This window comes from Bos indicus, chromosome 17, assembly GCF_029378745.1.
Source record: "Bos indicus isolate NIAB-ARS_2022 breed Sahiwal x Tharparkar chromosome 17, NIAB-ARS_B.indTharparkar_mat_pri_1.0, whole genome shotgun sequence".
Lineage (NCBI taxonomy): Eukaryota > Metazoa > Chordata > Mammalia > Artiodactyla > Bovidae > Bos > Bos indicus.
In genome coordinates this window covers 53,764,846-53,791,886 of record NC_091776.1, presented here as the reverse complement: position 1 = coordinate 53,791,886, position 27,041 = coordinate 53,764,846, and the positions used below count along the sequence as shown (strand labels likewise).

The following is a 27,041-nucleotide window of genomic DNA, read 5'->3' as shown; positions in this document are numbered from 1 at the left end:
AACGGCAGACAACGCCTCAAAGGAAGAGGTTTAAGGGCGGCTGCTTCCAGAGACCTTGATTCAGGCCCTCTTTGCCAGGCCTCCAGAGAAGCTGCTGCAGCCTGCAGCTTCGTGGGCCAGCAGGAGTCAACTGAGCAACACCTGAAATTCAGGAGCCTTATAAAGACCGCTGAGAAAATCAACAGGTAAGATCAGAAGGTCTCTATTAGGGAAGGTGACGCTTCTAACCTAACTTCTTTTGGGTAACACCTAAACGTTCCCAAACTTCTTTTGGTCCCAAACTTTGGTGTCCGACTCTTTATGACCCTGTGGACTGTAGCCCACCAGGCTCTTCTGTCCATGGGATTTCCCAGGCAAGAATACTGGAGTGGGTTGCCATTCCCTTCTCCAGGGATCTTCTCTGGATCTTCCCAACTCAGGGATCAAACCCAGGTCTCCTGCACCGGAGCTGGATTCTTTACCACCTGAGCCACCAGGGAAGCCCAAACCAATACTCCATTCTACTCTAGCCTACCTGTACCTCTATTCAAATAACCCAGGATATTCCTTTGTTAATTTCAGCCTGAAGTGTTCTTCTCAGCAAAAGGGAATAGTAGCGACCACTGACTTTCACATATAAACAAAGCAGTCTCCCAAACCCCAAGGTTTGTTGATTTTATCAGCTCAGGACTCATAGTCTCAGCTCCATCTGGTTAGGAAAATTGAACCCACACAAATCTTAAGTATTCCAACACTTTTTCCCCATCAACATCTCATAAGTATCATCCTTAAAAGGAATGTTATTGATAAGAAAGTTTTAAACAATGAAATTTTTTTAAAGGAATACTACTGAGATAGTTCATTCATTCCACAAACATTAACTAAGTGCCTCCCATCAGATCCTATTCTCCAGAATATTCATGGGCAGAACCTTCAATCCCTCATCTCTAAAATACTGGGATTTAACATTAGTTGGATTAACCTGAATTAATGAAAAGACATCCCACGTTCATGGACGGAAAGACACCACCATTAAGATGGCAGTACCCCCTAAGTGGCCTACAGACTCAGTGCAACCCCTGTGAAAATCTCAGCTGGCTCATCTGCAGAAACTGAAAAGCTGATTCTAAAATTCATGTGGAGGGACTTCCTTGATGGTCCAGCAGTTAGCACTCCACACTTCCAACGCAGGGGGCAGGCTGGATCCCAGATCGATTGGAGAACTAAGATCCCACAAGCTATACTTCATGGCCAAAAAAAAAAAAAATCATGTAGAAATGCAAGGAACCTGAACAATCTTGAAAATGAAGAACAAAGTTGGAGGACTTACACTTCCTGATTTCAAAACTTACTTTGAAACTACAGTCCCCTGATAGCTCAGCTGGTAAAGAATCTGCCTGTAATGCAGAAGACCCCAGTTCGATCCCTGGGTTGGGAAGATCCCCTGGAGAAGGGAAAGGCTACCCACTCCAGTATTCTGGGCTGGAGAATTCCATGGACTGTATAGTCTACGGGGTCGCAAAGAGTTGGACACGACTGAGCGACTTGCACTTCACTCACAGTAACCAAAACAGAGTGGTACTGGCATAAGGACACATACACAGATCACTGCACTGGAACTGAGGATTCAGAAGTAAAGCCCCATAAATACAGTAGTTATAACCAACTGATTTTTGGCACGTGTGTCATGACAATTCAGTGGGGAAAAGAACAGTCTTTTCGACAAATGGTGTGGGGATAAACGGATATCCACATGCAAAAGGATGACGTTGAACTCACATCACACTACATACAAAAATTAACCCCAAATGGATACACAACCTTAACGTAAGAGCTAAAACCATAAAACTCTTAGAAGAAAAACTAAGGGTAAATCTTCATGACCTTGGGTGAGGCAATGAGTTTTTGAATATGACACCAAAAGCACAGATGACAAAAGAAGATAAAACCGGCCTTCAAATTTGAAACTTATGTGCTTAAAAGGGCGCTATCAGGGATTTCCCAGGTGGTCCAGTGGCTAAGACTCCACGCTCCCAACGCAGGGTTCTGGGGTTTGATCCCTGGTCAGGGAACTTGATCCCACGTGCTACAACAAGACCTGATGCAGTCCAAAAAAAAAAAAAAAAGGCACTATCAAGTAAGAAGTACAGAGAGTGGGAGAAATTATTTGCAAAATATACATCTCTTAAGGGGCTCGTATCCAGAGGGTATAAAACAGCAACAACAGAAGACAGATATCTCGGGATTCCCCTGGTGGACCAATGGTTAAGACTCTGCGCTCCCAATGCAGGGGGAGCTGAGTTCGATTCCTGGTCAGGGACCTAGATACTCCGTGTTGCAACTAAGAGCCCAAGTGCTACAACTAAAGATCCAGGACATAGCAATGAAGGTCCTGCATGCTGCAACTAAGACCTGGCGCAACTGAAAAAAAAAAAAAAACCCAATAACTATCTCAGTTTTAAAAGGGGCAAAGGATTTAAGCAGATATTTCTCCAAAAAGAGATATAAGAAATGGGCAATAAGCGCATGAAAAAATTTCTCCAAACTAGGCCAATAAAGCATGTGATTTGTGCCAGAGACTCATTCATTAACCCCCTCACACTCACACCCACCCACCTACCCACTCAACTGTCTTCTGGCTGTGAATTATATACAGACTCGATACTGGGTGCTGGGACTACAAACCTGAGTATGGTGTGTTTGTTCCCTACTCTCAAAGGCACTACAGTCTAGGGGGAGAAAGATGTGTTACTGCATAAATATGCACTGCAACACAATGATGATAAAATCAAAAGCGAACATTTACTGAAGTAACACTCTTTTTCAATATTTGTATTGATAATCTATGAGGGAGGAATTATTATCTTTCCAGGTGGTTCTGTGGTAAAGAATCCACCTGCCAATGCAGAACACGTAGGAGATACAGGTTGGACCCTGGGTCTGGAAGATCCCCTGGAGGAGGAAATGGCAACCCACTCCAGTATTCTCGTCTGGAAAATTCCATGGACAGAGGAGCCTGGTGGGCCCCAGTTGATGGGGTTGCAAAGAGTTGGATATGACTGAGCGCGCACACACACACACACACACACACACACACACCCATTTAGAAATAAGGGAACTGAGGCACAGTGCAGTTAAGTGATCTCCTTAATGTCATACTGCCCATAAACGAGAAGCCAAGATACCCAGGCAGGGGCTCTACAGCCTGGACCCTGGCATGCTGACCCTGAAGTGCCTCATCTCACGAGGAAGAGAGGCTGAGACAAGTGTCACACACAGTGGCTGTGACTAAAGTGAGTTTTAGAGAGAAGATAGGCTGCTGCAGGCCAGGAGGAGGGGTGGGGTTCAGGAGTGAATATTCTAGGCAGAAGGAAGAGTAAGATAGAGAGAAGAAGCTAGATGACCCGTACAAGGAATAGCTTGATATGGCTGCTGGAAAACAGCCCTGAGGTGGCAGGAGCCTAAACCTGCAGGGCCCCATAGACCACATTATGGTGTTCTGCATAAAGAGCACTTAAAGGGCTTTGCGTACAGGAACAAAACTACTATATTCTGGCTGCACTGTGGGGAGTGAAGTTTTTGGGTGGTGGGCAAGATGAAAGACAGGGATATGAGTTGAGGATGCTACAGCAGTCAGGTCGAGGGTTGTGAAGGCTGGGGTAGAAGCCACAGGAGGAATGCCAGCGACGGAAAAATTCAGGGGTGTTTTAGAAGCAGAGCCGGTTTAGAAGACCCGGTAGGCTGGGTGCAGGTGGGGCTTACAAACAGGATGAGTCCTGGAAGACTCTGAGGTTTCAGGCTCGAGCAGCAGGAGAGAGGAGAGAACACGAATCCGCTGTGGACACATGGAATCCGAGGAGCCCATGAGACATCCAAAGAAGGTGGCCAGTAGCAAGCAGCCAGGAGGGACTAGAGCTGAGGCACACAGCTGGGAATCAGCATCGTGTGGTGCTGAACGACTTAAGTCCACAGGGTTGTTCAGGGAGAATGGACAGCGTGGACCACAGGGTCCTGAGCAGTACCTTCAGGACAGAAAACATCCAAGGGCCGGGTGACAAAGAGCACCCTACTGAGGAACTGCCAGAAGGGCAGGAGAAGCAGCAGGAGTTCGTGGCATCGCAGACGGAAGAGCTTCAAGGAGGGAGCAGGCCAGAGTTTCAACTGTCGAGAGGAGTCGGTCAGAGAACAGTAAGCGCGGCTGTGTCTGTTTTTATGATTTGGTGTTCCCCACCAAACTGCCCCTCACAGCAGCCCACTGACACCTGGCCCCAAGAAGGGTAGCCAGAGCCCCCAAACAGCAGGGAAATCTGTCATGCTAACATTACCTTCAGTTGTATAACAGATTTTTTTCAACATCATGTCTGTTCCCAGATCTTCAAGCATAATGGACATCCCAGGAAAGGGTGGTTTTGAGCTGAGCTGCAGGCCCCTTAACACACACCTGCAGACTCCAGGGAGGGCTTGGGTTTGTTTATACACCAAGAGTAAGGAGCAAGAGAATAAAAACACAGGAGCTACCAGAAACCCAGGGGAGGGGTGGGCCTCTGGAGAATCCAAGGAAAGCTGGGGACCTTTATCCCAGAAAAACGCACATACACACAAGGTCATAAAACTTTTGTATGTAATTTGGGGAGGGTTCAGGGACCCATATGAAAATGTCATTCTTACAACAGTTACAGAGAATAGTGCAGTGGTTTCAGCCATATAAATTTCTGAGATCTTCTTCATCATAATTTCCTAAAAAAAATTTTTTTTGGCCGTGCCACGGAGCATGTGGGATCTTAGTTTCCCAACCAGGGATCGAACCCGTGTTCTCTGAAGTGGAAGCACAGAGTCCTAACTACTGGACCACCAGGCAAGTTCCCCTAATCAGTATTTTTAACAAACAAGAAGTAATCATTTTTAGTTAAAAAGTAATCATTTTAGTTAAAAAGGAAAAAAAAAGGAATAATGGTATTTACTCTTTAGCAGTTAAAAAAAAAAACACACACAAGATGAGATTCTCCTTACTAATAGCCCTCAAACTAAAAAATCAGAGCTGAAAAGAATCTTCCAGCACATTCTGCACTGAAGAAGCAAAGGAAGTCCATGGGAGAAGGCCCAACCAAGGGTCTCTCCCATTGAATGCGCCCAACACTGGGAGCAGGGAGGCGCAGGGTACTGTGGGAAGGTGCGGGGCAGAAGGCCAGCTTGGCGGTACATGCGTAAGGAAGCCTGAAGCCGCCCAGGACTGGACAGCACCCTCCAGTGGGGACCAAGGAAGTGCAGAGACTTTTAAGGTAGAGCAGGCAAAATTCTGATCAAAGGTGAGGGGCCAGGCTCAGCTGCAGGGACAGACCAGGTAACAGAAGCTTCCTGACAGGGCCTCCACTGGGGCCCTTCACGCAGCAGGTGACCCGCAGCAGGTGACCAAGCATACCTGCATGCCCACACTCCAAGACTTCTGCCCCTCCTTGAAGGAGACTTTAGAGGAGAGCGGGGTCTACAGTCTGTGAGCTGCAGATTCCATCCAGAGACTCTGGCTCCCATGTGGAAGACACAATTGCCTCAGAGGAAGCCGCTCTTCTCAGATCCAAGAAATACTGGGGCTGAGGAAAGGGTTGGGGGTGGGAGGGCAAGCAGCAGGGAGCCATGACCTGGAGGGCTGGCAAATGCAGGGTCTGTGGCTGACAGCCAACTTCTCTATTGGGACTCTGGGGAAAACCTTCTGCCCACTGGCTGGCCTGGCTTACAGGTCATCTCCCTCAATGCTCCTGAGTGGTAGCATCATCTTAAAGCGAACACGGCAACCTGGAGAACTTCCGTTACTAACAACTGTGCCACAGTCAGGCTGACTGATGTGAGCAGGAGGGGGAAAAATCTGCCTACAGGGAGTATGGGTCCTCTCAGGAGTGGCAAAAAAGTGAAAATGTGATTTAAGCCCAGAGACGTACAGAGGTCCTGTCCCATGTAGTGTCTACCATAGGGTGTGGCCAAATTAAAAACCAAAACAAAAGAGGTAACAGGAACCTCACTCGACACACCAAAACACAATCAATACTGAATACAGATGTCTTATGAGTGACCAGATGCAGGAAGGGTATGCTGTTGGCAGGGATTGGGCAGACCCACACTGAATTGAAAATTTTCAGAGGAAGAGTTGAAGTATGAACCTAAGCAGCAAGAACTGAGAACCTCACAGACTATGCTTCTGCCCTGATGAAAGTTTTAAGGCAAAACCACTTGGGTTGTCTCTGGGTTCATCCGATCCAGAAGACAAGTGAGATTCAGGAACACATCATAAGATACACGATGAGCCTGAAAAACGTCCAGCAAAACTGAGAAAATGCACTTTAACTTCGTCTCTGTTACATAAAACCACTTAATAATATGTGTGTTACGACTTACGTGCAGTATATATAGTACTTCCTCAACCACGCCTGATAGAAGGAAAAAAAACGTTCCTACATCTTGGCCTGAACATTCCAAAACATCTTCATTCCACTGAGGAAATGCACCCGGGATTATAAGTAAGCATCTTATTCACCTAGTCTCATGCCCACACGATAACTCAACCCGTCAATGCTTAATTCCTCAGACAAGTCTACCAAGCCGGTGCCCTGTTTCAAATACCGTGCAGATTCTACTTCGTAAAACCTCAACTTTCTTCCCCTGCTTCCTAAACACGAATCTCCCCGGAGTAAATTTTCACGCCGTAAACACACCCAAGGCTTTGTTTTATACAGATTTCAAGCCCCTGGTCCCAAGAGAGGTTGCTTTCCCTTCTAGATCCAACCGAGGCCAAATACTGCCATCTGGGGTCACGGCTTCCTCTCGCCGCTGCCGCCGCCGCGGAGCGGACTCGCTGGGTTCCGGATTCCCCGCGCCGGCCCGAGCCTCGTACCCCTTCCTGTCTCCGTCTGCCCACGGCGGGCGGCCGGCGCGCGGCGCCCAGACAAAAGCTCGGGCCGTCGGGCCCACGGGCCCCGGGCCGCCCACCCTCCGGGCCGCGGGCGTCCTCCAGCCCAGAGGCCGAGGGTCCCGGTGCAACTTTGCAAACAGAAAGGAAGGAGGCGCCGTCGCCTGCAGGTTCGGGTGCGCCCGGGGCGGCCGGCACGCGCGTGGGCCGCGGGCGAGGGCGCGAGGGGAAGGCGAGGCGCGCCCGGCCGCCCGCGCCGGCGCCCGCAACTTGCCCGCGGGCCGTGGCCCGCGCCCCTCAGGGCCCGCCCGACGGCGAGGCCCACATTGTCCCCGCGGCACGGCCAGCCACCCTCACGCACGGACGCTCGCACACGCCCCCTGCCCCGGCCGGCTGCGGGGCCCGCGGCGCCCGGGTGGCCGCCGGCCTGCCGCGCTCCTCCACGCCCCGCTCGGGCCGGGCCCTGGCAGCTCCGCCGGCGGCGACTGCAAAACTTTCTCCTCATCGTGGCGGCGGCGGCGTCGCGGCCGCCCGGGGCGCGTCAGTCGGTCGGTCGGGAGGTCGAACCGGCGGGTGGCGGGTCCCTCCCTCAACCCCACCCCGGGCCACAGACCTGGTCCGGCTCCGATTCATAGTCGTCGTCCTCGGCGCTCACGGACATGGCCATGGCTCATGGTGGGCCCAGGCTCGCGCGCGCTGACATGGCTGGAGCGGCGCCGCCGCCGCCGCCGCCCGCCCGGAGCAGGCTCGGCTCGCCCTGGCTCGGGCTCGGGCTCGGGCTCGGGCTCGGGCTCCCGCTGCCGCGAGGAGGGAGCCGCGCCGCGCGCTTCGCACGCCCGCGCGGGAGGGGGCGGAGAGGGGCTGGCGTGGGGAGGGCCGGGGCGCTCATGCATATGCATGAGGCGAGCCAGGAAGGGGCTGGCCCCCCGGGCCGGCGGGCCAATGGCGCGGCCCCGGCGTTCGGGCCGCACACAAAGGGAGCCCGGCCTGCGGTGACACGGGGGCGGGCCCGCCGAGGGCGGCCCCTCGCGGCCGGAGCTGGGGGACTGGGGCTGCGTGGGGGCGTGCCCCGCGCCCCGCCCGGCCCGCGCGCCGCGGGATGCACATGGGTGGCTGCACGCCGCGCGTCTCTAACAGGAAATACACGCCCGACCTGGGGTGGGGTCTTTTGTGTGGTCCTGCGGGGTGTCTTACAGGAGCCCCGGGGTGCATGGGCCTCGGGGAACGGCCCTGCACGCGACACCAGGGACGGGTCCCTGTGCCCCGGCAGCGGGCACACGGACTCTCGGGTTTGCACAAGCTCTGAGACCACGACCTGATATGCCTGCGAACCCGGCAGTCCCGTACCCTCTTCGGGCCCGCTGGCCTGGGTACGGTCTAGGGAGCCAGTTCTGCAAGACGCCAGCAGTTCGGTTAGGCTGGTCCCCTGACGTTGGCCTCAGGTTTGCCTTTCCAGGTCGCGAGGGAGTCAGCGTTAAATGCGGCGTGGTGGTACAGGCGGGAGCAGTACTGACTTGGGTGGTTGCCAGACAGAACACCATGAATGCATTCTGCTCTGAGGTGGGCGCCCTACTGTCTTGGACAGGACCCCACCCACAGCCCGCCCTTTGGTGAGGTGCCCAAGGGTCGCTTTCGAAAGGGGTGAGGGCAGGCCAGAACCCAGTCTCGTAGAAGACTTGCTGTGCCTGAAGCTGGCCCAGAAGGTGTGGGTTTCTAAATTCTTAAACTGGAAACATTCCTAACGCTTAAAGCAGCCCACTCCTGTAGAAAACTGTTACTGGAAATACAGATTGAGATTGATTTAAAAAAAAGAAAAAAGTCTAGGGGGTACTTAGGCCAGTAGTCCTTACTCTGAAGGAAGAGCTCAGTGACCATTAGCTAGAGTGAGCAATTCTGTTATAAGCATCAAAACCACAGCCAAACTCAAGCTAAGGACCAGACTGCCTTAGCTAGGTAGCTGGCATACTCATCATCTAATTAGGATGTCCAAGGTGACACTAAACATGTATACATGCACCCGTTTCTTCATCTGTAAAGTGGGAGGGTTTGCCCAACCAAGGAATCTGAGGCTTTCCCAAGAAAAAGCTCATTAGCTGTGAAACCTGGTGACCAACTCTGCAGTGTTGTCCAACTGTTATTCATGCCCAGGCCATGGGCCATGAAATCCACTCTGAGAACAGAAGGGACCCACAGGCAGGTCATGCCCTGGGCTTTCAAGGAAGGCAAAATGAGTGATGGATGTAAAACTCAGGAGGTTTCTATCAGGGAGTCAGCCAGAGTGAATAAACAGGGATGTCAGTTTTACTGAGTGGATTTTAAAGTCTGAAATTTATACAACCACTGACACTTATGGGGGAAAACAAATCCCAGCCAACTTGCTCTTTACTGAAACATACCTTTTCTGAATTACCTTTCTCCCTTCTTACATTTTTCACAATTCATTCAAGGTTAACAACAAAAACATCGTTTTGAAAAGAATACACCCCCTCCATCTCAATCCACCCCTCAAAGTCTCAGCCTTTATAAAACTACCTTGTCTGGTTAAAGTCTCTATCTGATGTAGTCCGTGAACTCTCAGGGGCCACTCAACCTAGCAGGAAGTCCCTTAAAGAAAGAGGAGGGGCTGAAAAAAAAAAAGCTAATCATGCTTTCACTTCACTGTAATTGGTCAAAACTGCCAGGATACAGAAACATACAAATAGCACAATATATCAAGAGAGAGGTATGGAAACAGGACTTCTTCTCAAAGGTTTTTCTCATTATCTAGCAGGAGTACAAGATTATTTAGACCTGTCTTTGGGCTGATTTCTTTTGAGAATTCTCAAAAGCTCACTTCTGTATTTAAGGAAGTAAAAAGACAGTTCTCATTTATCATGGTTCAAAGAAGAGAAAGGGAAAGTGTTAATGAACAGAAGCTACAGCTAACACAAAACTTTCTTCCTTCTGTCACATCATTTCTGAGCTAAAAGGGGCCTCACTGGAGACCCCTGTCCCTGACTTCACAGGTAAGGAAAGCCTAGAGAAAAGGTGAGGAAGCCCAGAGAAAATTGGAAAGTAGCTCTGAAGCCCAGGGTTCCTTATAAAACACCATCCAGAGACCCCCTCTAGGGGTCCAGGCAAAAAGAGGAGCTAATGTTTACTAAGCATGATTGAAGGGCTAGATCCCATGCTAAGTGTAGTGTAGATATATCTCATTTATTCTTTTAGACAGCCCCATGAGGTATGTTCTACCGTTCACCCATTTCACAGATGAGGAAACTGAGATACATGGCTGCTAGGAAGTGAAATGACCTGGATTTGAACCTATAAGCAGCTGGAGCCTGCAGCCTGGGCTGTTAATCACATTGCACTAATGCCAGAATCAAGACAGGAGGATGCCATGTGAGACCAGTGTAATAATCCAAGTGAAATACTCAAGATTTATGCGGAAAATTAACTGTCCCTGACTAAATTTTGCAAATTCTGTGTTCTCAGTTCAAATTCAATTTCAGGACAGGGAGGCATGGTTTTGGTAACCAGATTGCTGCCTGATGGATCTGTGGAGGTTGATGTGAAAGGAGGAAGCCAGGAATAAGATATGACAATGTGGTGGGTCCTCTTCAAATTTTAACAAGTCTCATGCCAGCAGCCACTGCCCTTACACCTCTTAAGAATTCCTCTTCTGACACTTGCAAAGAGCCTTTTAGCATCTTTACCTCCTTGATCAAAACTTCCTTTAGCTAACTAGTACACACAACTACCCAGCGTTTCTTTTGTATTGATAGTGTACTGGACTATATACAAAATATATTATTTACTTGCCCAGAATTACCACCTTAAAATTTAGCATTTATATTGTGCCTTAGGCTCATCCTTTCTTCCTTTCAACCTCCTCTTCCAGGGACCCTAAGAACTGAACGGTCTCCCAGCTCCACTTAGCCAAGGTTTCTTTGGCTTTCTTAGAAACAGTTCCCCAAAGCTAATGCCATCAGGGCAACTGGTGCTTGCCCTGAGCCAGGAGGGTCCAAAATTTTCACCAAGTGAGGAAGAAATGGAAGACAAGCCTGCCTCAGTCACAAGTGTCACCCACTTCTTCGCTTTCTCTGAATGTCATTTAATTTTCTGGTCTGCCTATTAGATCATGAGACTTGAGGAGTGATCCCAGTCTGCCCAGAGATTTTGCCCAGACTTAGCCATCTGAGGGACTGCAGGCTGTCCCAGGGCAGAGATGGGCAGTGACCTAAGGTGGAAGGGAGAGGGCAGCTGTCCCCTCCAGTCCTTTCCATCCTCATGTCCAGGACCAGTAAGAAAGGGACAGATTGAATAAATGCCCCCTGGACTCTGGGCTCCCTAGGGAAGGGTCTCCCTGGCATGTGCCCCATTTCCTTGTATCCATGTCACAAAGGGCATGGCTAAACTTGGAAACAGTCTTTTCCAGAGGATCAGGACAGGGAAAAAGAATGCATTTCCCGTGTCCAGACCAGTAACTGGCTGGCACACTCCTGAACCAAGGGACACCATTTGTAAACATGCCCCTAAAGAAGGAACAAAAATGACTTGGAGGGTTGCTTCCTAACATACGTAATAATGTATGTTTAATAAGCAATACAGAATGCATGCTTCAGTTATTTTACTATTATTTTACCACTTGTCTCTCTGTTCTTCAATGGGTTGTTCCCCATTCACAGCCCAAGAAGTAGGTCTTTTGGAGAGTTATTTTTCTAATAAAACATAAATAAGAAAAATTTTGCATCGTGTCACATAGCAATTTAGGACTAATTTCAGAGCTGCCTGGATAAAACTATGGTTCAAAGAGTCACTGTATGACAGACCAAGGGCTGCACTGATTTCGGTTAAGGAAATTACTAATGTTAATTGCTTTTTATTTTGCCCCTGGAGAATCATTCCACAAGCATTTAAAACCCACATATATCTGTCAGATGGCTCCTTTAAAGAGACCAAGCTTTCTCTTAAATAGAGTTCTTCTCCTAATACTGTCTCCTTACATTACAAAGATCAACCAATAAATATTTACATTCACTGGAAGATTTGTGACTGTGCACAGGATTTTTTTAAAAAATTAACTAATTTAACAGGTGACTAGCACTGATCTGAGAAATGTTTCCTGCCATCCATCCCATTTCCAACTCAATCACTGACCTTAGAAAGTTACTTCCCTTTCCATTCATTTCCCTACACAAATCTAGGTTAAGGCTGAGCGCTTGGACAATTCATACAAGATTAATGGATTCACTTTGCAATCCCACCTCCCACCCCAGAAAATAGGGACTACAAGTACATAAAATGCCAGCCTAATTTGGGCCTATAACCAGGACTTTTTATTATTTTTTTTATTGTTTTTTTTTTTTTTCCGAAGTACTTGGTATGTGGGATGTTGGTTCTCCAACCAGGGACTGAACCTGTATGCCTGCAGTGAGAGCATGGAGTCCTAACTACTGGATCACCAGGGAATTCCCTCATGCAGGACTTTCGTAATTTTTTTTCCCCCTGTCTACTTTGCATGTGGGATTTTAGTTCCCTAACCCGGGATCAAACCCCTGCCCCCTGCAATGGAAGCACTGAGTCCTAACCACTGGACCACCAGGGAAGACCCCCCAAATATTTTTCTTAACAAGACCAAATCTTGCCCTTGGTCTCCTTCGTAGTCAGAGCACCCCTCACTGTCCATCCCACCATCCTTCAAAGAAAGACCTTGGAAGACCAGGTTATAAAGACTTAAAAAGACCAAATACAAAGCTTACTCAAAATGGGACGATAACGCAGACAGTGAAGAGGCAAAACAGGAGGAAAATTAACAGCTCTGTTCACAATGGGCAAACGGCGGAAACAAATCAAATTCTGTCCATCGATGAAAGGTAAACAGAATGTGGTATATCCATACAATGGCATGTTATTCAGCCATAAAAGCAACGGAGTAGTGATACAAGCTACAACGTGTTGAATCTTGAAAACACACCAAGTGAAACACACCATATAGTATGATTCCATTTATATAAAATGTCCAGAATAGAAAAATCCACAGGGGCCAAAAGCCAATTCATGATTGCCAGGGGCTGGGTGGGGATGCGATGGGAGAATGGAAAATGACCCTCTAATAGGCACGGGGTTTCTTTGGGGAGTGATGAAAATATCCTGGGGTTTAGAAGGAGGTGATGCTTACACAACACTGTGAAAATACGAAATGTCACTGAATTGGTACTTTAAAATGGCTAATTTTATGCTAACTGAATTTTACTTCAATTTTAAAAATTATGTATTAGGGAGTTTGGGATGGATATGTATACACTGCTATATTTAAAATGGATAACCAACAAGGTCCTACTGTACAGCACAGGGAACTCTGCTCAATGTTTCATGGCAGCCTGGATGGGAGGGGAGTTTGGGGGAGAATAGATACATGTATATGCATGGCTGAGTCCCTTTGCTGTCCACCTGAAACTGCCATAAGATTGTTTATCAGCTATACTCCAATATAAAAAGTTTTTAGAAAGTGTATCTGTATATATATACACATGTGTTTGGGTATATATGTATATATACAATATTTGTATATATATTTGTATTTATATACAACAAATATTTGTATATACATACACACACACACATAATTTTTTTTCCTTTTCATCAGGTATCATTTAAGAGTGATCTTTGTTCCTGTCCCTGAAAGGTAACCTGGTTAGGAAATGTAGCCACTCAGCCCTGGAGCAGGTTGAAACTTACAAACCAAGGTGATAGTTGAATCACCTCCTAAATGAGCTGCTAACAGTCACCATGGGGGTCTGATGGGCTTTGACAGCACTTGAAAGCTTCACTTAAGGACGCATAACAAATGTGAATACACACTGGTTGGTATGGCTGGGAGCAGGGATGGGGGAACAGACAGAGACACACACGCTCTCTCACACATATACTCTGGCTGCCTTCTTCACGTACATTCTTGCTTTCCTTTAAAAATGGCTCAGCTCCAGCAGGCCAATTTGCCTCTACAAGCCCCTTGGATCTATGAAAATCCATGAGTTTACCAAGATACTCAAAATAGAAAAAGTCTGACAAAACTCATCTGTCACCATTTGAAGCAACCATTATACCAACTCCTTAGTTTGAAAATTGGTGTTTAAAGGGAAAGAATTAAGCATGTGTGCAGCCTTTTCAGGAGGAAGTATATTCAAGGGAAGTGCCCATTGATGAGGGAAAACTGCAGAAAAAAAGCCAGCTAGTGCATAACGGAGGGATGATAATACTTCAAAGATTCATTTTCTTTTTTTTTTTTTGGCTGTGCTGTGCAGTGTGAGGGATCTTAGGTCCCGATCAAGGATTGAACCCATGGCACCCTGCAGTGAAGCGTAGAGTCTTAACCGCTGGACTGCCAGAGGAGTCCCAAAGGTTTATTTTCAGCTCTTGAGAAAATTATTGATACAGGAAAAGAATGATAACTGGTGTTGAAATCATCAGTGAGTGGTAAATGGAAGTAAGGGCCTAATGTATTCCCTTCCAGATTATTCTCTGGAGCAAAGAGGGATGAACGTAATTGAATGATGAGGGAATAATCAGACCACCATTGCTTTAATCCACTGCCTATGATATTTAACTTCAATCTAACCAAACCTTTAGACCTAATTTCTAATTTACAGAAATTACAAGAGATAACGAAAAAGCTAAATATCACCATGAGGAAGCAATCAGACAAATGCATAAGGTGAGATATTCTTCAGGACATGGTTCCATCTTCTCTACCAATCAATATTCTGAGAAAGGTCAAGATTAAAAGAGAATTAAGAACAGATTCTTGGAGCGGATCCTGATTTGAACAAAGTAGCTGTAAAAGATAATTTATATGACTCAGCATCAGGAGGAACTGTCAGTTTTGCTAGGTATAATAATGTTATTTCAAGAATGGAGAAAAATATTATTTTTCAGGGATGCAAACCTAAGTATTGAGGGATGGAATGACATGATGTCTGTAATACTCTAAAGAATACTTGAACATAAAAAATAAAGTTAGTTGAAAAACAACATACCCATTAGGAAGGCTATTATGAAAAACAAACAAACAGAAAATAACAATAGCCAGGATGTGGAGAAACTGGAACTCCTTGTGCACTGTTGATAGGAATGCTTGATGCAGTCACTGTGGAAAACAGTATGGCAGCCCCTCCAAAAATTAAAACATAATTATCCTATGATTCCAGCAATTTCATTTCTAGGTATGTACCCAAAAGAACTGAAAATAAGGACTTGAAAAGATTTTCACTCACCTCTTTTCACAGCAGCATTATTTATAACAGCCAAAGGTGGAAGTGACCCAAGTGCCCATCGACAGATAAATGGGTAAATAAAATGTATATACATACAATGGAAAACCATTCAGCTCTAAAAAGGAAAGAGATTCTGGCACATGCTACAGCATGGATGAACCCTGAAGACATGCTAAGTGAAAGGAGCCAGTCACAAAAGACAAACACTGTATGATTCCACTTATACATGGCATCTAGAAGAGTCAAATTCACAGAGATAAAAAAAGTAGAACATGGGGGAATGGGGATTTAGTGTTTAAGGGATTAAGAATTCCAGTTTCAGATGATGAAAAAGTTCTGGAGACGGATGGTGGTGATGGTTAACAACAATGTGAATGTACTCAATGCCACTCAAAATGCCACTCAAGTACACCCAAAAATAGCTAACATAGTCAATTTTATGCTGTCTCTTTCCCACAATTTAAGGAAATGTGATAAAAGATAAAATAAAAAGATGGACCTAGAGATTACTATACTAAGGGAAGAAAGTCAGAGAGAGACAAAACGCATCTGATATCACTTATATGTGGAACGTAAAACATGGTACAAGTGCACATATTTACAAAACAGACTCACAGACATAGAAAATCTTATGGTTGCCAAAGGGGAAAGGAGTGGGGAGAGGTAGATTAGGAATTACGAATTAGCAGATACAAACTACTATATATAAGTAAACAACAAGTCCTACTGTATAGCATAGGGAACTATATTCAATATCACGCAATAACCTATAATGGAAAAGAATCTGAAAAATGTGTAATATTTACTATACAAAAATGAATCACTCTGTTGTACACCAGAAGTGAACACAACATTGTAAATCAATTATTCTTCAATTTTAAAAAATAAACTAATAAGTAAAAAGAAATAAAAGAACACCCTCCCCAAGAAAAATCAATCAACTGGGTACACTCAAACCAACAAGTTTCCCCAGAGCAGTCCCCAACACAACCCTTCCTGCCATCTTGTCCCATAAATATTAACTAAGAGAGAAATGAATTTAAATACTCCCTCCCAAAATCATTCTTTTAAGGGAGATTATCTCTGAATTCCTGCAACATGCTTTGCTGTTTAGTCATTTACATTCATTGAAGAAGGTGAGTGACTTAGAGCAGGTTTTACCAGAGCTTTCACTTTCTACCTATTTTCTTTGTATATAATTAAAGTTCCCCTTGTCCCAACAAATGGACTTCCTCTTCCCCTTTTTGTAACAGGAAGCAAACTTAAATAAAGCAAATATTTCACCTGTATTCACTTAACTGTGCCCCTTTTTTCTCTAGATCACCTACATTTGGGGAGCAGACTATCTGACAACATCACTTGGTTGCACACACATCCATCTTCCTGATAAAGCCAGATTAGACACGCAGGGGTTGGGGTGGGGAGGGCTGTCACAACTTACTTCCAACGTCAATGATCAAGTATCCTCCTTTGAAACAGGAAATATACAATGCCATTTGATAAAAAAAAAAAAAAAAAGGAAAAGCCTGAAGGATAGAGCACTGTTCTAGAAATAAAACCATGATAATGGCAAGCAATCACTTACAGTGCCAGCCAGGCCTTCTAATTACTCCACCAAAGACAGGAAAGCCCTGGGTATCTCGATTGCTTTCCAAGAATTTGTCTTTGGCATTATTAACACAGACAGCCAAGCAGGTTATCAGACTAAGAAAGAAATCCTGGGCTGCAGACTTTAATTACAGGTTATTTCAGCTGATCACTGTCTTAAAGTTTCAATAAAATGATACAGTTGATAGCTGAAAAGTTCCAGGTGAGAGATAAGATCTTTTTAAGTCCAAGAGGATGAAGGGAGATGCTTAAATGTGAGGGACAAAAGGGTCCAGGGAAGACCAAGAGCCTTTCATAGTGCTCTTCTATTCACCATTCTTTTATTGGCTGCAACTGGGACACACAAATTAAAGTAAGGAGAGAGGCTTACTTTCACTAGTGATGACTCTGAGGCATCTGGAGAGCAGGTAAAAGACAGCAAGGAGACTGAACTGACTGACTACAACTTCATCTTCTAGAAGCTCTGGGGAAACCTTGCTATCAAGTTCATTCATTCACTGAACATTTTCTGGGACCAATCTTGCATGACAGGATACAAAAAAGGATGAGAAAAAAATTAATAAGATGAGCTCCAGTCTCAAGAAGCTAATGGAAGCTTAAGACAGATATGCAGCAAAATGCAGAGTATAGGGACTTCCCTGGTGGTTAAGAGTCGGCCTTGAAATTGCAGGGGACATGGGTTCCCTAGTCCAAGAAGATCGAACATGCCTGGGGGCAACTAGGCCCATGTACCACAGCTACTGAGTCCTTGAGCCTGGAGCCCGTGCTCCGCAACAAACAGTCGTCCTGCTCACCACAACTAGAGAGACCCAGCACAGCCAAAAATAAACAAAATTTTAAAAAATGCAGAGTAGAATGTGGATGTCCAGCAGAAGGAGAAAACGGGAAGTCTGTCTATCAGTCAGGATCTTAGCAGGAAATGAAATGGCATCCTGGCACCCTCCCACCAGGTCACGGAGGGGAGTTGAACAGAGGCTCAATTTACAGAGCATCGTTGGGTTCAACTGAAAAAGGCAGGGGGCTCTGATAGGATCCCAGTCATATGGTTCAGAGATTACGGATTCTGGAATCAGAGATCATATATCTGGTCAGAGACCTGGGGTCCCAGCTTCTAAGAAACGGTGGCGTTCTTTGACCATCAATGGGATTTTTCTCTTGCTGATGTTGGAGGCAACATTATCCAGAATGAGCAGACCATCTCTTGTGGGTATTCTGTGATCAGGGGTTTTTACTGTCTGTGCTCCTGGCAACCTGCTGGCCTCCAAACTCCACAGATGACTTAGCTGTCACTTAGGGAAGCCCTGGGGACTCTAGGTGGGGGTCCTGGATTGTGCCTCTCCGCCCTACAGCCCCTGCTGCCGGTCTCCCCGCTGCCTGTTCCTGATCTCCAAGGCTGCTCTCACGCACATTCTAAGACAAGTTACCCTTCTGCTCACAGGCCTAGGGTTCCTCCCTCCAGTGGAGTGCAGAAGGCATAAAGAACCAGTTTCTTAAACCAGCCCCCTTTAGGGAAATGCCAGCTGTGACTACCTCCGCGAAATTGAGCCATTCAGGGCCTTGCCTGAGATTGAGTTTTTGCATCAGCCAGTAATCATGTAGAGATGGGGAATGTCTCTAAACTAATCACCTGCTTCTGACCCAGCTCCTCCTCCAGTGTCTTCTATTTCTGCCTTCTAGATGGGCAGATTCGGGATTATTATTTACTAACAGAACTATGAAAAAGCCTAATTGCTATCACTGATGGAAGGGCTGCTGCTACTGCTGCTAAGTCGCTTCAGTCGCGTCCGACTCTGTGCAACCCCAGAGATGGCAGCCCACCAGGCTCCCCCGTTCCTGGGATTCTCCAGGCAAGAATACTGGAGTGGGTTGCCATTTCCTTCTCCAATGTGTGAAACTGAAAAGTGAAAGTAAAGTCGCTCAGTAGAGTCAGACTCTTAGCGACCCCATGGACTGCAGCCTACCAGCCTCCTCTGTCCATGGGATTTTCCAGGCAAGAGTACTGGAGTGGTGTGCCATTGCCTTCTCCGGATGGAAGGGCTACTATAGAGGCATTCTGCAGACAGCCCCTCACAGCAACCTTGTAGGAAAGCGCTATGAGCCCTTTCCATAGGTGAGTAAACTAAGGCTCAGACTGTCCCATGACCACACAGTTAGTAACTGGCAGAGCCAGGAGTCCAGGTGTACCTGACCCCAGAGCTCAGCCTCACTGTGCATGAGAATTACCTGTGAAGCATTTAACAAGTGCAGATTCCTAGGCCCCACCAACACCTAATGAATAAGAGTGTCTCAGGGGAGCCCAGGAAACAACTTAGAAAAAAAAAAAAAACATTTCCCAGGTAAAGCAGATGTCACCAGCCTGAGCATGGGTCCTCATGAGGCCACACGGCCTTTGTAGGAAATGATCTGGCCCTGAGCAGGCAACAATAAATGGCAGGCATTATCCTCCTCCTCAACTGTACACCATCAACTTAATTACTTGGGGGAGACAGGAGCTGGGAACAGGGCAGTGGGAACAGGAGGGGGAACATGGGGGCCTCTTTTAATGACTTAGGTGACTATCCTTCAGGGAAAGGCTGTGTGTGATGCTCCGGGGAGACCCCAGATTTATCAGGCCTCCCAGATCTAAATGCCCAAGTATGGAGGAAGGGGAAGAGCAGAACTGAAGCATGACACAGATGTCAGCTGTGTGTGTGTCTGTCTTCCTCCCGTGGTTCCGGTGACGTCCCCGTAAGGAAGCTGATCCACTAACTGCTGTAGAGGGCTGTCCCCATGTCGCTGTCAGAGTTCTTGGTACACTCTGCAGCCTCTCTGCTCCTCCACTCCAGAAAAATTGACAATAATTGAAATTCAAGAGGCAGCCTGATTTGGCCACTAGAGATTAAGAAGCAAATGCATCAACCTGTTCTCTTTCCAGGAAAACCGTGGCTTCCTCTCACCTCCTTCCTCAGTTTCCTTTTCTGGGAACCAACCTGCAGCCTGGCCCGGTAGAAGCGTCTGGCTGCTGTGAGGGAGGTCAACACACTAATAAGGCTGAGGTCAGAAGTCGGGCCTCAAAGTAGTTCAGTTCCCTCAGTTTGGCTCTAAGGTCACAGACAACCTCCCCCCGCTCCAAATCTTACCACTTGGTCATAAAAGGAAGTGGCCAGAGTATAGACGGATCAAAACAAATCCATCACCACTGGTGAAAACAGCCAATGGAGTGGAGTGGGGGTGGGGGGACGGTGACCAAGGGTGATTCAGTAGCATCTCTGATTTGAAAGACGCCACATCAGAAATGACCTCATGGCACCTAATCAGTTCCAGAAAGGGACTTTGTTCTCCAGGAGGCAAGGTGGGAGATCAAAGCATTTCTTGCTAATCATCATTTAGCATTAATTATTTAAGTAACCTGAGACAGACCCGGACCGCTCCTGACTTCGCATCCTGACAGCCTCAATGAGCACCCTTGATCTTTCAAGCCAACCTGCATCAAATTGGGAGGAAGCGGACTGCAAACCTGGGAATCGAGAGACCTGGGCGGCCCAGGCAGTCAGTCGTGTACTTACTTCTTCCTTTCCTGTTAACTTCTTAACCCCACCAGCCAGGAAACGCATAAATACGGCACCCGGCCGCCCCTCCCCCTGCCCTCCGCCACGTCTGAGAGAGTTCCTCAGGCGCAGGGACAAATCTGGGGATGAACACCTTAAATTCATAAGCTGGGTGGCCTCAGACTTACCATCGTACCTCTCTGAACCTCCAGTTTCAGCTGCCTCATGAAGATAATCCCATCCTCCCAGCCTCATTGTAAGAATTCAATAAGACCTCAGAACTGTTGCATACATTTAGAAGGAATACACGGGGGTTTGGTTATACCGGAAATAATTTATTTCTACAGTTGAAGGGGGAATCATGATATTCATTATTATATGATTTATTCCTTTTTGTATAATGTGAAATACATGTTATGGACTAAACTGTGTCCTCCTCAAATCCATATGTTGAAGTCTGACCCCCAGCACCTCAGAATGTGACTGTGTTTGAAAATAGGTCTTTTTTTTTTTTAATTTGGCTGCACAGGTCTTAGTTACAGCACAAGGGATCTTCACTCTTTCATTGCACCATGCATTTTGTTTTTTTAATTGCAGCATGCAGGATCTAGTTCCCTGGCCAGGGATGGAACAGGGCCCCCTGCAGTGGAAGCGTAGAGTCTTAACCACTGTACCACCAGGGAAGTCCCTAGAGATAGGTCTTTAATGAGGTAATAGGTAAGGTAAGTCACTTCAGTCGTGTCCGACTCTGTGCGACCCCGTAGACGGCAGCCCACCAGGCTCCCCCGTCCCTGGGATTCTCCAGGCAAGAACACTGGAGTGGGTTGCCATTTCCTTCTCTAGTGCATGAAAGTGAAAAGTGAAAGTGAAGTTGCTCAGTCGTGTCCGACTCTTAGCGACCCCATGGACTTCAGCCTACCAGGCTCCTCCATCCATGGGATTTTCCAGGCAAGAGTACTGGAGTGGGGTGCCATTGCCTTCTCCAGTATAAATGGTGTCCTTATAAGAAGAGGAGATTAGAACACGCACAAAAGGAAGACCATGCGAAGACGCAGAGAGACAACGGCCATCTATAAACCAAGGAGAGAATCCTCAGAAGAAATAAATCCTGCCAACTGACATCTTGATCTCAGACTTCTGGCTTCCATAAAGGTGAGAAAATTAATTTTTCTGTCATTTCAGCCCCTCAGTCTGGGGTATTTTGTTATGCTGGCCCTTGCAAACTCATACAATTAACTTCAAATAATTCATAGGAAAAAAAAACTCGAATGGCTCTAATGAAAAAGACAGGCAATATGAGACTTCCGTGGTGTCCAGTGGTTAAGATTCTGAGCTTCCAGTGCAGGGGGCATGGGTTCCATCTCTGGTCAGGGAATTAAGATCCCATATGCTGCGTGGCACATGCAGCCAAAAATTTTTTTAACTGAAAAAAAAAAAGATAGGCAATAGGTGTTGGGTGAAGATGTGGAGAAATTGGAACTCTTGTAATTGCCGAGGGGAACACAAAATGCTGTAGCCACTTTGGGAAACAGTCTGGCAGTTCCTCATAGAGTTACCATCTGGCAAGCCAATTGCATGGAGAAGGCAATGGCAACCCACTCCAGTACTCTTGCCTGGAAAATCCTGTGGACAGAGGAGCCTGGTGGGCTGCTCTCTATGGAGTCGCACAGAGTCAGACACGACTGAGCGACTTCACTTTCACTTTTCACTTTCGTGCACTGGAGAAGGAAATGGCAACCCACTCCAGTGTTCTTGCCTGGAGAATCCCAGGGACGGGGAAGCCTGGTGGGCTGCCGTCTATGGGGTCACACAGAGTCGGACACGACTGAAGCAACTTAGCAGCAGCAGCAAGCCAATTGCATGCCTAGGTTTCTACCCAAGAGAAATGAAAACACAACTTCACATAAAAACCTGTACATAAATTATTCATGGAATCAATCACAATAGCCAAAAGGGAGAAAGAGCACAAATGCCCATGGACAGATGAACAGATAAACGGACTGTGGTCCATCCGTACAATGGAATATTATTCAACCCTATAAAGGCATAAAATACTGATAGATGCACAATGGAGACGAACCTTGGAAACATTCTGCTAAGTGAAAGTAGTCACAAAAGGCCACATACTGTATAATTCTATTTATATGAAATGTCCAGAATAGGCAAATCCATGGAGACAGAAAGTTTCCAGGGGTTGGGGGAAGGGGAACTGACTGCGGATGGAGTTTCTTCTAAGGGGTATGAAAATGTTCTAAAATGAAGATTGTGGTTGTGGGGATGGTTCCACAACTCTGAATATTTTCAATATATTAAAAACATTTAACTATACACTTTAAGTGGGAGAACCATAAAGTATGGGAGTCTTATTTATTATAAGATTAAAAAAAAAAAAAAAGAAAAGCCTGCTACCATGAGGATTGTTAAATGTCAAAGGCTCGCTCTTCTCCCTCCCACCCACTCTTTCCCAACCTGCCTAAGGGTTCCAACTTCTCCTACCCATGTTGACACCAGCCATGCATTATAGTCCCATGCTTATAAACCAATCCTCCAGAGGAAACTTCAATAAGAACTACTGCCCCCAGAAGCCAGCTTCTTGTTTACAGACCTTAAGAGGAAAGGGGGCAGAGGTTTGAATAAAAAAAAAAAAAATGCCTAGAAGCAGAAGACAGGGCACATTTATGATCCTGAAGTGATCTCCAGAAAGGCTGGTCTGAACACCTCCATTAACTCTGAGATTACAGTGAACAATGCCAAGTGGGTTCCTTTTGAAGCCCATGTTCTACAAATGCCAATCCATTCCATGAAGCAGTTCCTCCACCATGAGGGAAGCGGGCAGCAAGGCAAAGCCACGGTTTCCTCTACAAGTTCAAAGCAACCATGGGGCCTGGCTGGGCTATTTCAAGGTGCCATGTGTTCAAGTACAGTCTGTGATCTGACAAATGACATTTATATTTCTGCCCATTTAGGGGAAAGTCAGCTCTGAAACCCCACGCATGTCCACAGATCGGGGAGCTAAAGGTAGAAGATGTGGAGGCAAATCCTTTTCAATCCTATGGCCACTTCAGTTCCCACTAAGCTTCAGACAGAATCAGAATTCAACACCCACAAGGAATTGGGTGCCTTCTCTCCATTAACAAGTCCACATTTAGGAAGATAATCAAAGATAATCAAAAAGGTTAACAGGATAACCCAGAACAGCAATGTCCAACAGAAACATAATGTGAGCCACATAAGTACTTGAAGCCACTCTTTAAAAGATAAAAAGAAACAGGTGAAATGAGTATTAATAATCCATTTTGTTTAATGGATTATCGGGCTTCCCTGGTCACAGATGGTAAAGAATCTGCCTGCAATGCAGGAGACCCAGGTTTGATTCCTGGGACGGGAAGATTCCCTGGAGGAGGGCATGGCAACCCACTCCAGTATTCTTGCCTGGAGAATTCCATGGACAGAGGAGCCTGGCAGGCTACAGTCCATGGGGTCACAAAGAGTCGGACACAATTGAGTGACTAACACACAAATATGATCATTTCAATGAGGGTTGCCAGATTCAGCAAATAAAAATACAGCCATATTACATTTCAGAAAAGAACAAGAACTTTTTTAGCATAAATATATCCCATGTAATATACGGGACATATTAAACTAAAAAGCTGTCTGTTTAATTGTCTGAAAATCTGAAGTTCAAATTTAAATGAGCTTCCTTTTTCAAATCTGGCAACCCTAATTTCAACATGCAATCAATATATGCGGTATTGTACACTGTTATTTTTTATATTGTCTTTAAAATCTGTTATGTATATTATACCAGCAGCACCTCTTAATTTAAGCTTGCTGTATCTAAAGTGCTTAATAGCCACACATGGCTCATGGCCTTTTGGACAGTACAGATTGAGAAAGTTCTAGAAAGTTCCTTTCAGTGTTTTTTATAACAGTAAAAAATCAGAAATTAGCAAAATACCCATCAACAGGAAGGCTGCTTAGTTTACAACCAACATTTGGAGAACTTACCATGAGTCAGCCCTCGTCCTATGGACTCTGCATGTGTTATTTTTAGTCCTCACAATGACCACTCAAAGTAGGTGCCGGTATAACACCTTTCTACAAATGAGGAAGCAAGGCTCTTGGAACTCATATGACTTGCTCAAGAAAGTGAGGAAGCCAAGACAGACTGATGACAGATGAATGGGTTCACATATATATATCCCACCCTAGATACACCAAGATGTTATTGGTTTTCTCTGGACGGAAGACACTGGGGCAGGTATTGGTTGAAAGTTAGGTCTCCGCCGTCAGTTAGACCTATGTTTGCATCCTCGGCTCTGCCAAGTAACCTAACAAGTAACTTCGCCTTTTTAAGCCTCGGTTTCCCCATTGGTAAAACAAATCATAAGTCTATTCACTGGATTGTGGGAGTCTAAATAAAACAGGGCATGTAGAGGACTAAGTTCTCAGTGACAGTACTACTACTCTTCTCAGCATCCTTGTCCATTCCTGTTTGATTAGATTTTTCATGGTAAGCATCAACCCTTCCTATGGTTTTTGTTTTTTGGTCACACTGCAAGGCATGCAGGATATTAATTCTCTGACCAGGGATTGAACCTGTGTCCCTTGCAGTGGAAGCACAGAGTCCTACCCACTGGACTTCCAGGGAATTCCCAAGGATCCATTTATAAAGAGGAAAAAAGTTAACTTTGAAAAGAGGAGAAAACAGATTTCCTGTGGTGAAACAGGGATTTCACTGTGGTCTAGTGGCTAAGACTCTGCTCCCAATGCAGGGGGCCTGGGTTTGGTCCCTGGTGAGGGAACAAGATACTACATGCTGCAACTAAAGATTCCACGTGCCTCAACTAAAACAGACACAGTCAAATACATAAAAATTTTTTTAAAAAAGGAGAAAACAGCCCATGAAGCAGCTGGAGGACAAAGGAAGGACGGAGATAGAGAAGCAAGGAGAGAGGGGAGGAAAAGAAGAAAGATCACCTAGTGACAGGCAAAGGTGAGGTATCATTTCCCTGCAGTTTTCTGCGTGACCACAAAGGGGCACTGCCTGCAGTTTCCACAGCAAGGGGAAATGATTCCCCTTGGAAAAACAAAAACTTGCAAGGAAAAAAAATCACCAGCACCATTCATATGGACTCGGAGGCCTCTCCCTGGAGTTCCCCCTGAAAAGCTGCCGACATTCATCTTACAGGAGATGTGAAAAAGCAGTGGATACGGTCTCCCAGCTGTGGGTGATCTGTGTCTTACCTTTGGAGTCTTCTTTGGCCAAGTGACTACGGGGACCCCAGTGATGGCCAGACTGGGGTCGTCCTCCGCGTGCTCCTTCAGGACATTCTGTAGTCAAGCAAAGGAGCCATATTAGCCCAGGGTACAGGAGATGTCTCTGAAGGGAGTGGAGGCTGGCCCTTACCCAGCAAAAGACAAAGTTCTCTGCAGCTTCACTGCCTGCCCCCTGACTCCACCAATACTTACATGCTCAATAGAAACCAAGTTGCCAGGGTTCCCCAGGCTCCGTAAAACACAAAACATCCCCTTCTCCAAAAAAGTTTTTAAAAAGCAAATCGCCCACCTCCCTGAGACTTCCACGAACATATTGCTCACTGACCATACGACAACAAACATTTGTCCAGAGCACCAAAGACTCTCATGGACCCAGCCTCCTTTAATCCTTACACCGTCCTCTGGGAGGTGCTTGCTGGGCAGCGGTCTAATAAATCCTCTAACGTACAAGAATTCAACTATGTCCTCAGAGAAACAAACAAAGCAAACATGAGGTCTCACCGATGAGCCCTGACTCTGGTTTTTCACCAGTCAGCAAGTATGCCCTAGGTCCTCTCATCCTGGTGTGTAAAGACATGTCTTTGTTTTTTGCATCAAGGTCCCTAAACATAAGTACTCAGTCAACTGGACAAATGATGGCAGAAAAAAATGGGCTGTGATGGACACAGCCGGACTTTGTGCGGGTCTCCCTCGTGGCACTTCATGGTCACTCCTTTGTAGGTGGTTTCAATGCTTTACAGGGTAATCCTGACTTTAGCAGCTTTTGGTGTTTTGTGCAGCCAACTGCAGAACCTCATCAAGGTGTAAGATGTCACTCCGCTGAATTATCCCTATCCAGTAAGGCAACCAAGATTCAGAAATGCTCAAAGGACTTGGATGCCATCCCAGACCAAGAGGGCAGAGCCTTGAACCCTGCTCTCCGGCATCAGACTTCCTGCCCCATGACCATGTCATGGGATGCATCCACGTGGGATTTGGGGCTGAATCCGCACCATACCATAAGAAAGTGTTGAGGGATGGACAGGGAACTGTTACTGGTTTATTCTGACCCCAACCACTAATTTTTGGATTGCACAAAAAACACTCCTGCAGAGACATCCAAGGACGGAGTAAGTTGCATAGCAGCACTTAACAGGAAGTGCAAAAGAGCTCAGAAGATAAATGTAGGTGAAGATGATTTTAACTCACTTTCCCTAGTCTTCACCAGAAAGAATCCAATTCACTTCTAATTTATTCTCCTGATTTTCCTGCTTTAATTTTCAATTGGTTGCCTGATTTTTCAAACTGTGCTTTATTACCTCAAACACGCCTGAATAACTCCCTCCTCTTCCCATGGAAGGAGGCCAACAGAAGGTCAGGGGCTTGGGCTCCGGGTTCAATTCTCAGCACGTACAACTTTCTCCAAGTCCAACAGTCAACGTCAATGATTTATAAACGCTGTTTTTATAAAATGTCTTGGTTCACTGCGATATCCCCCAGCCTTACACAATG

The 27,041-nt window shown here is 46.2% G+C and overlaps 1 protein-coding gene across 10 annotated transcripts in view; it reads right to left on the bottom strand.

Annotated features, from left to right (window-relative positions):
- Positions 1-27,041, bottom strand: part of KDM2B (lysine demethylase 2B) — a 118,987-nt gene that overhangs the window by 19,109 nt on the left and 72,837 nt on the right. For all 10 annotated transcript variants that reach the window (XM_070769513.1, XM_070769514.1, XM_070769510.1 and 7 more), the window contains one exon: positions 25,518-25,604. In XM_070769513.1, coding sequence (XP_070625614.1) covers positions 25,518-25,604 — 87 coding nt within the window. The remainder of the gene's footprint in view (positions 1-25,517; positions 25,605-27,041) is intronic.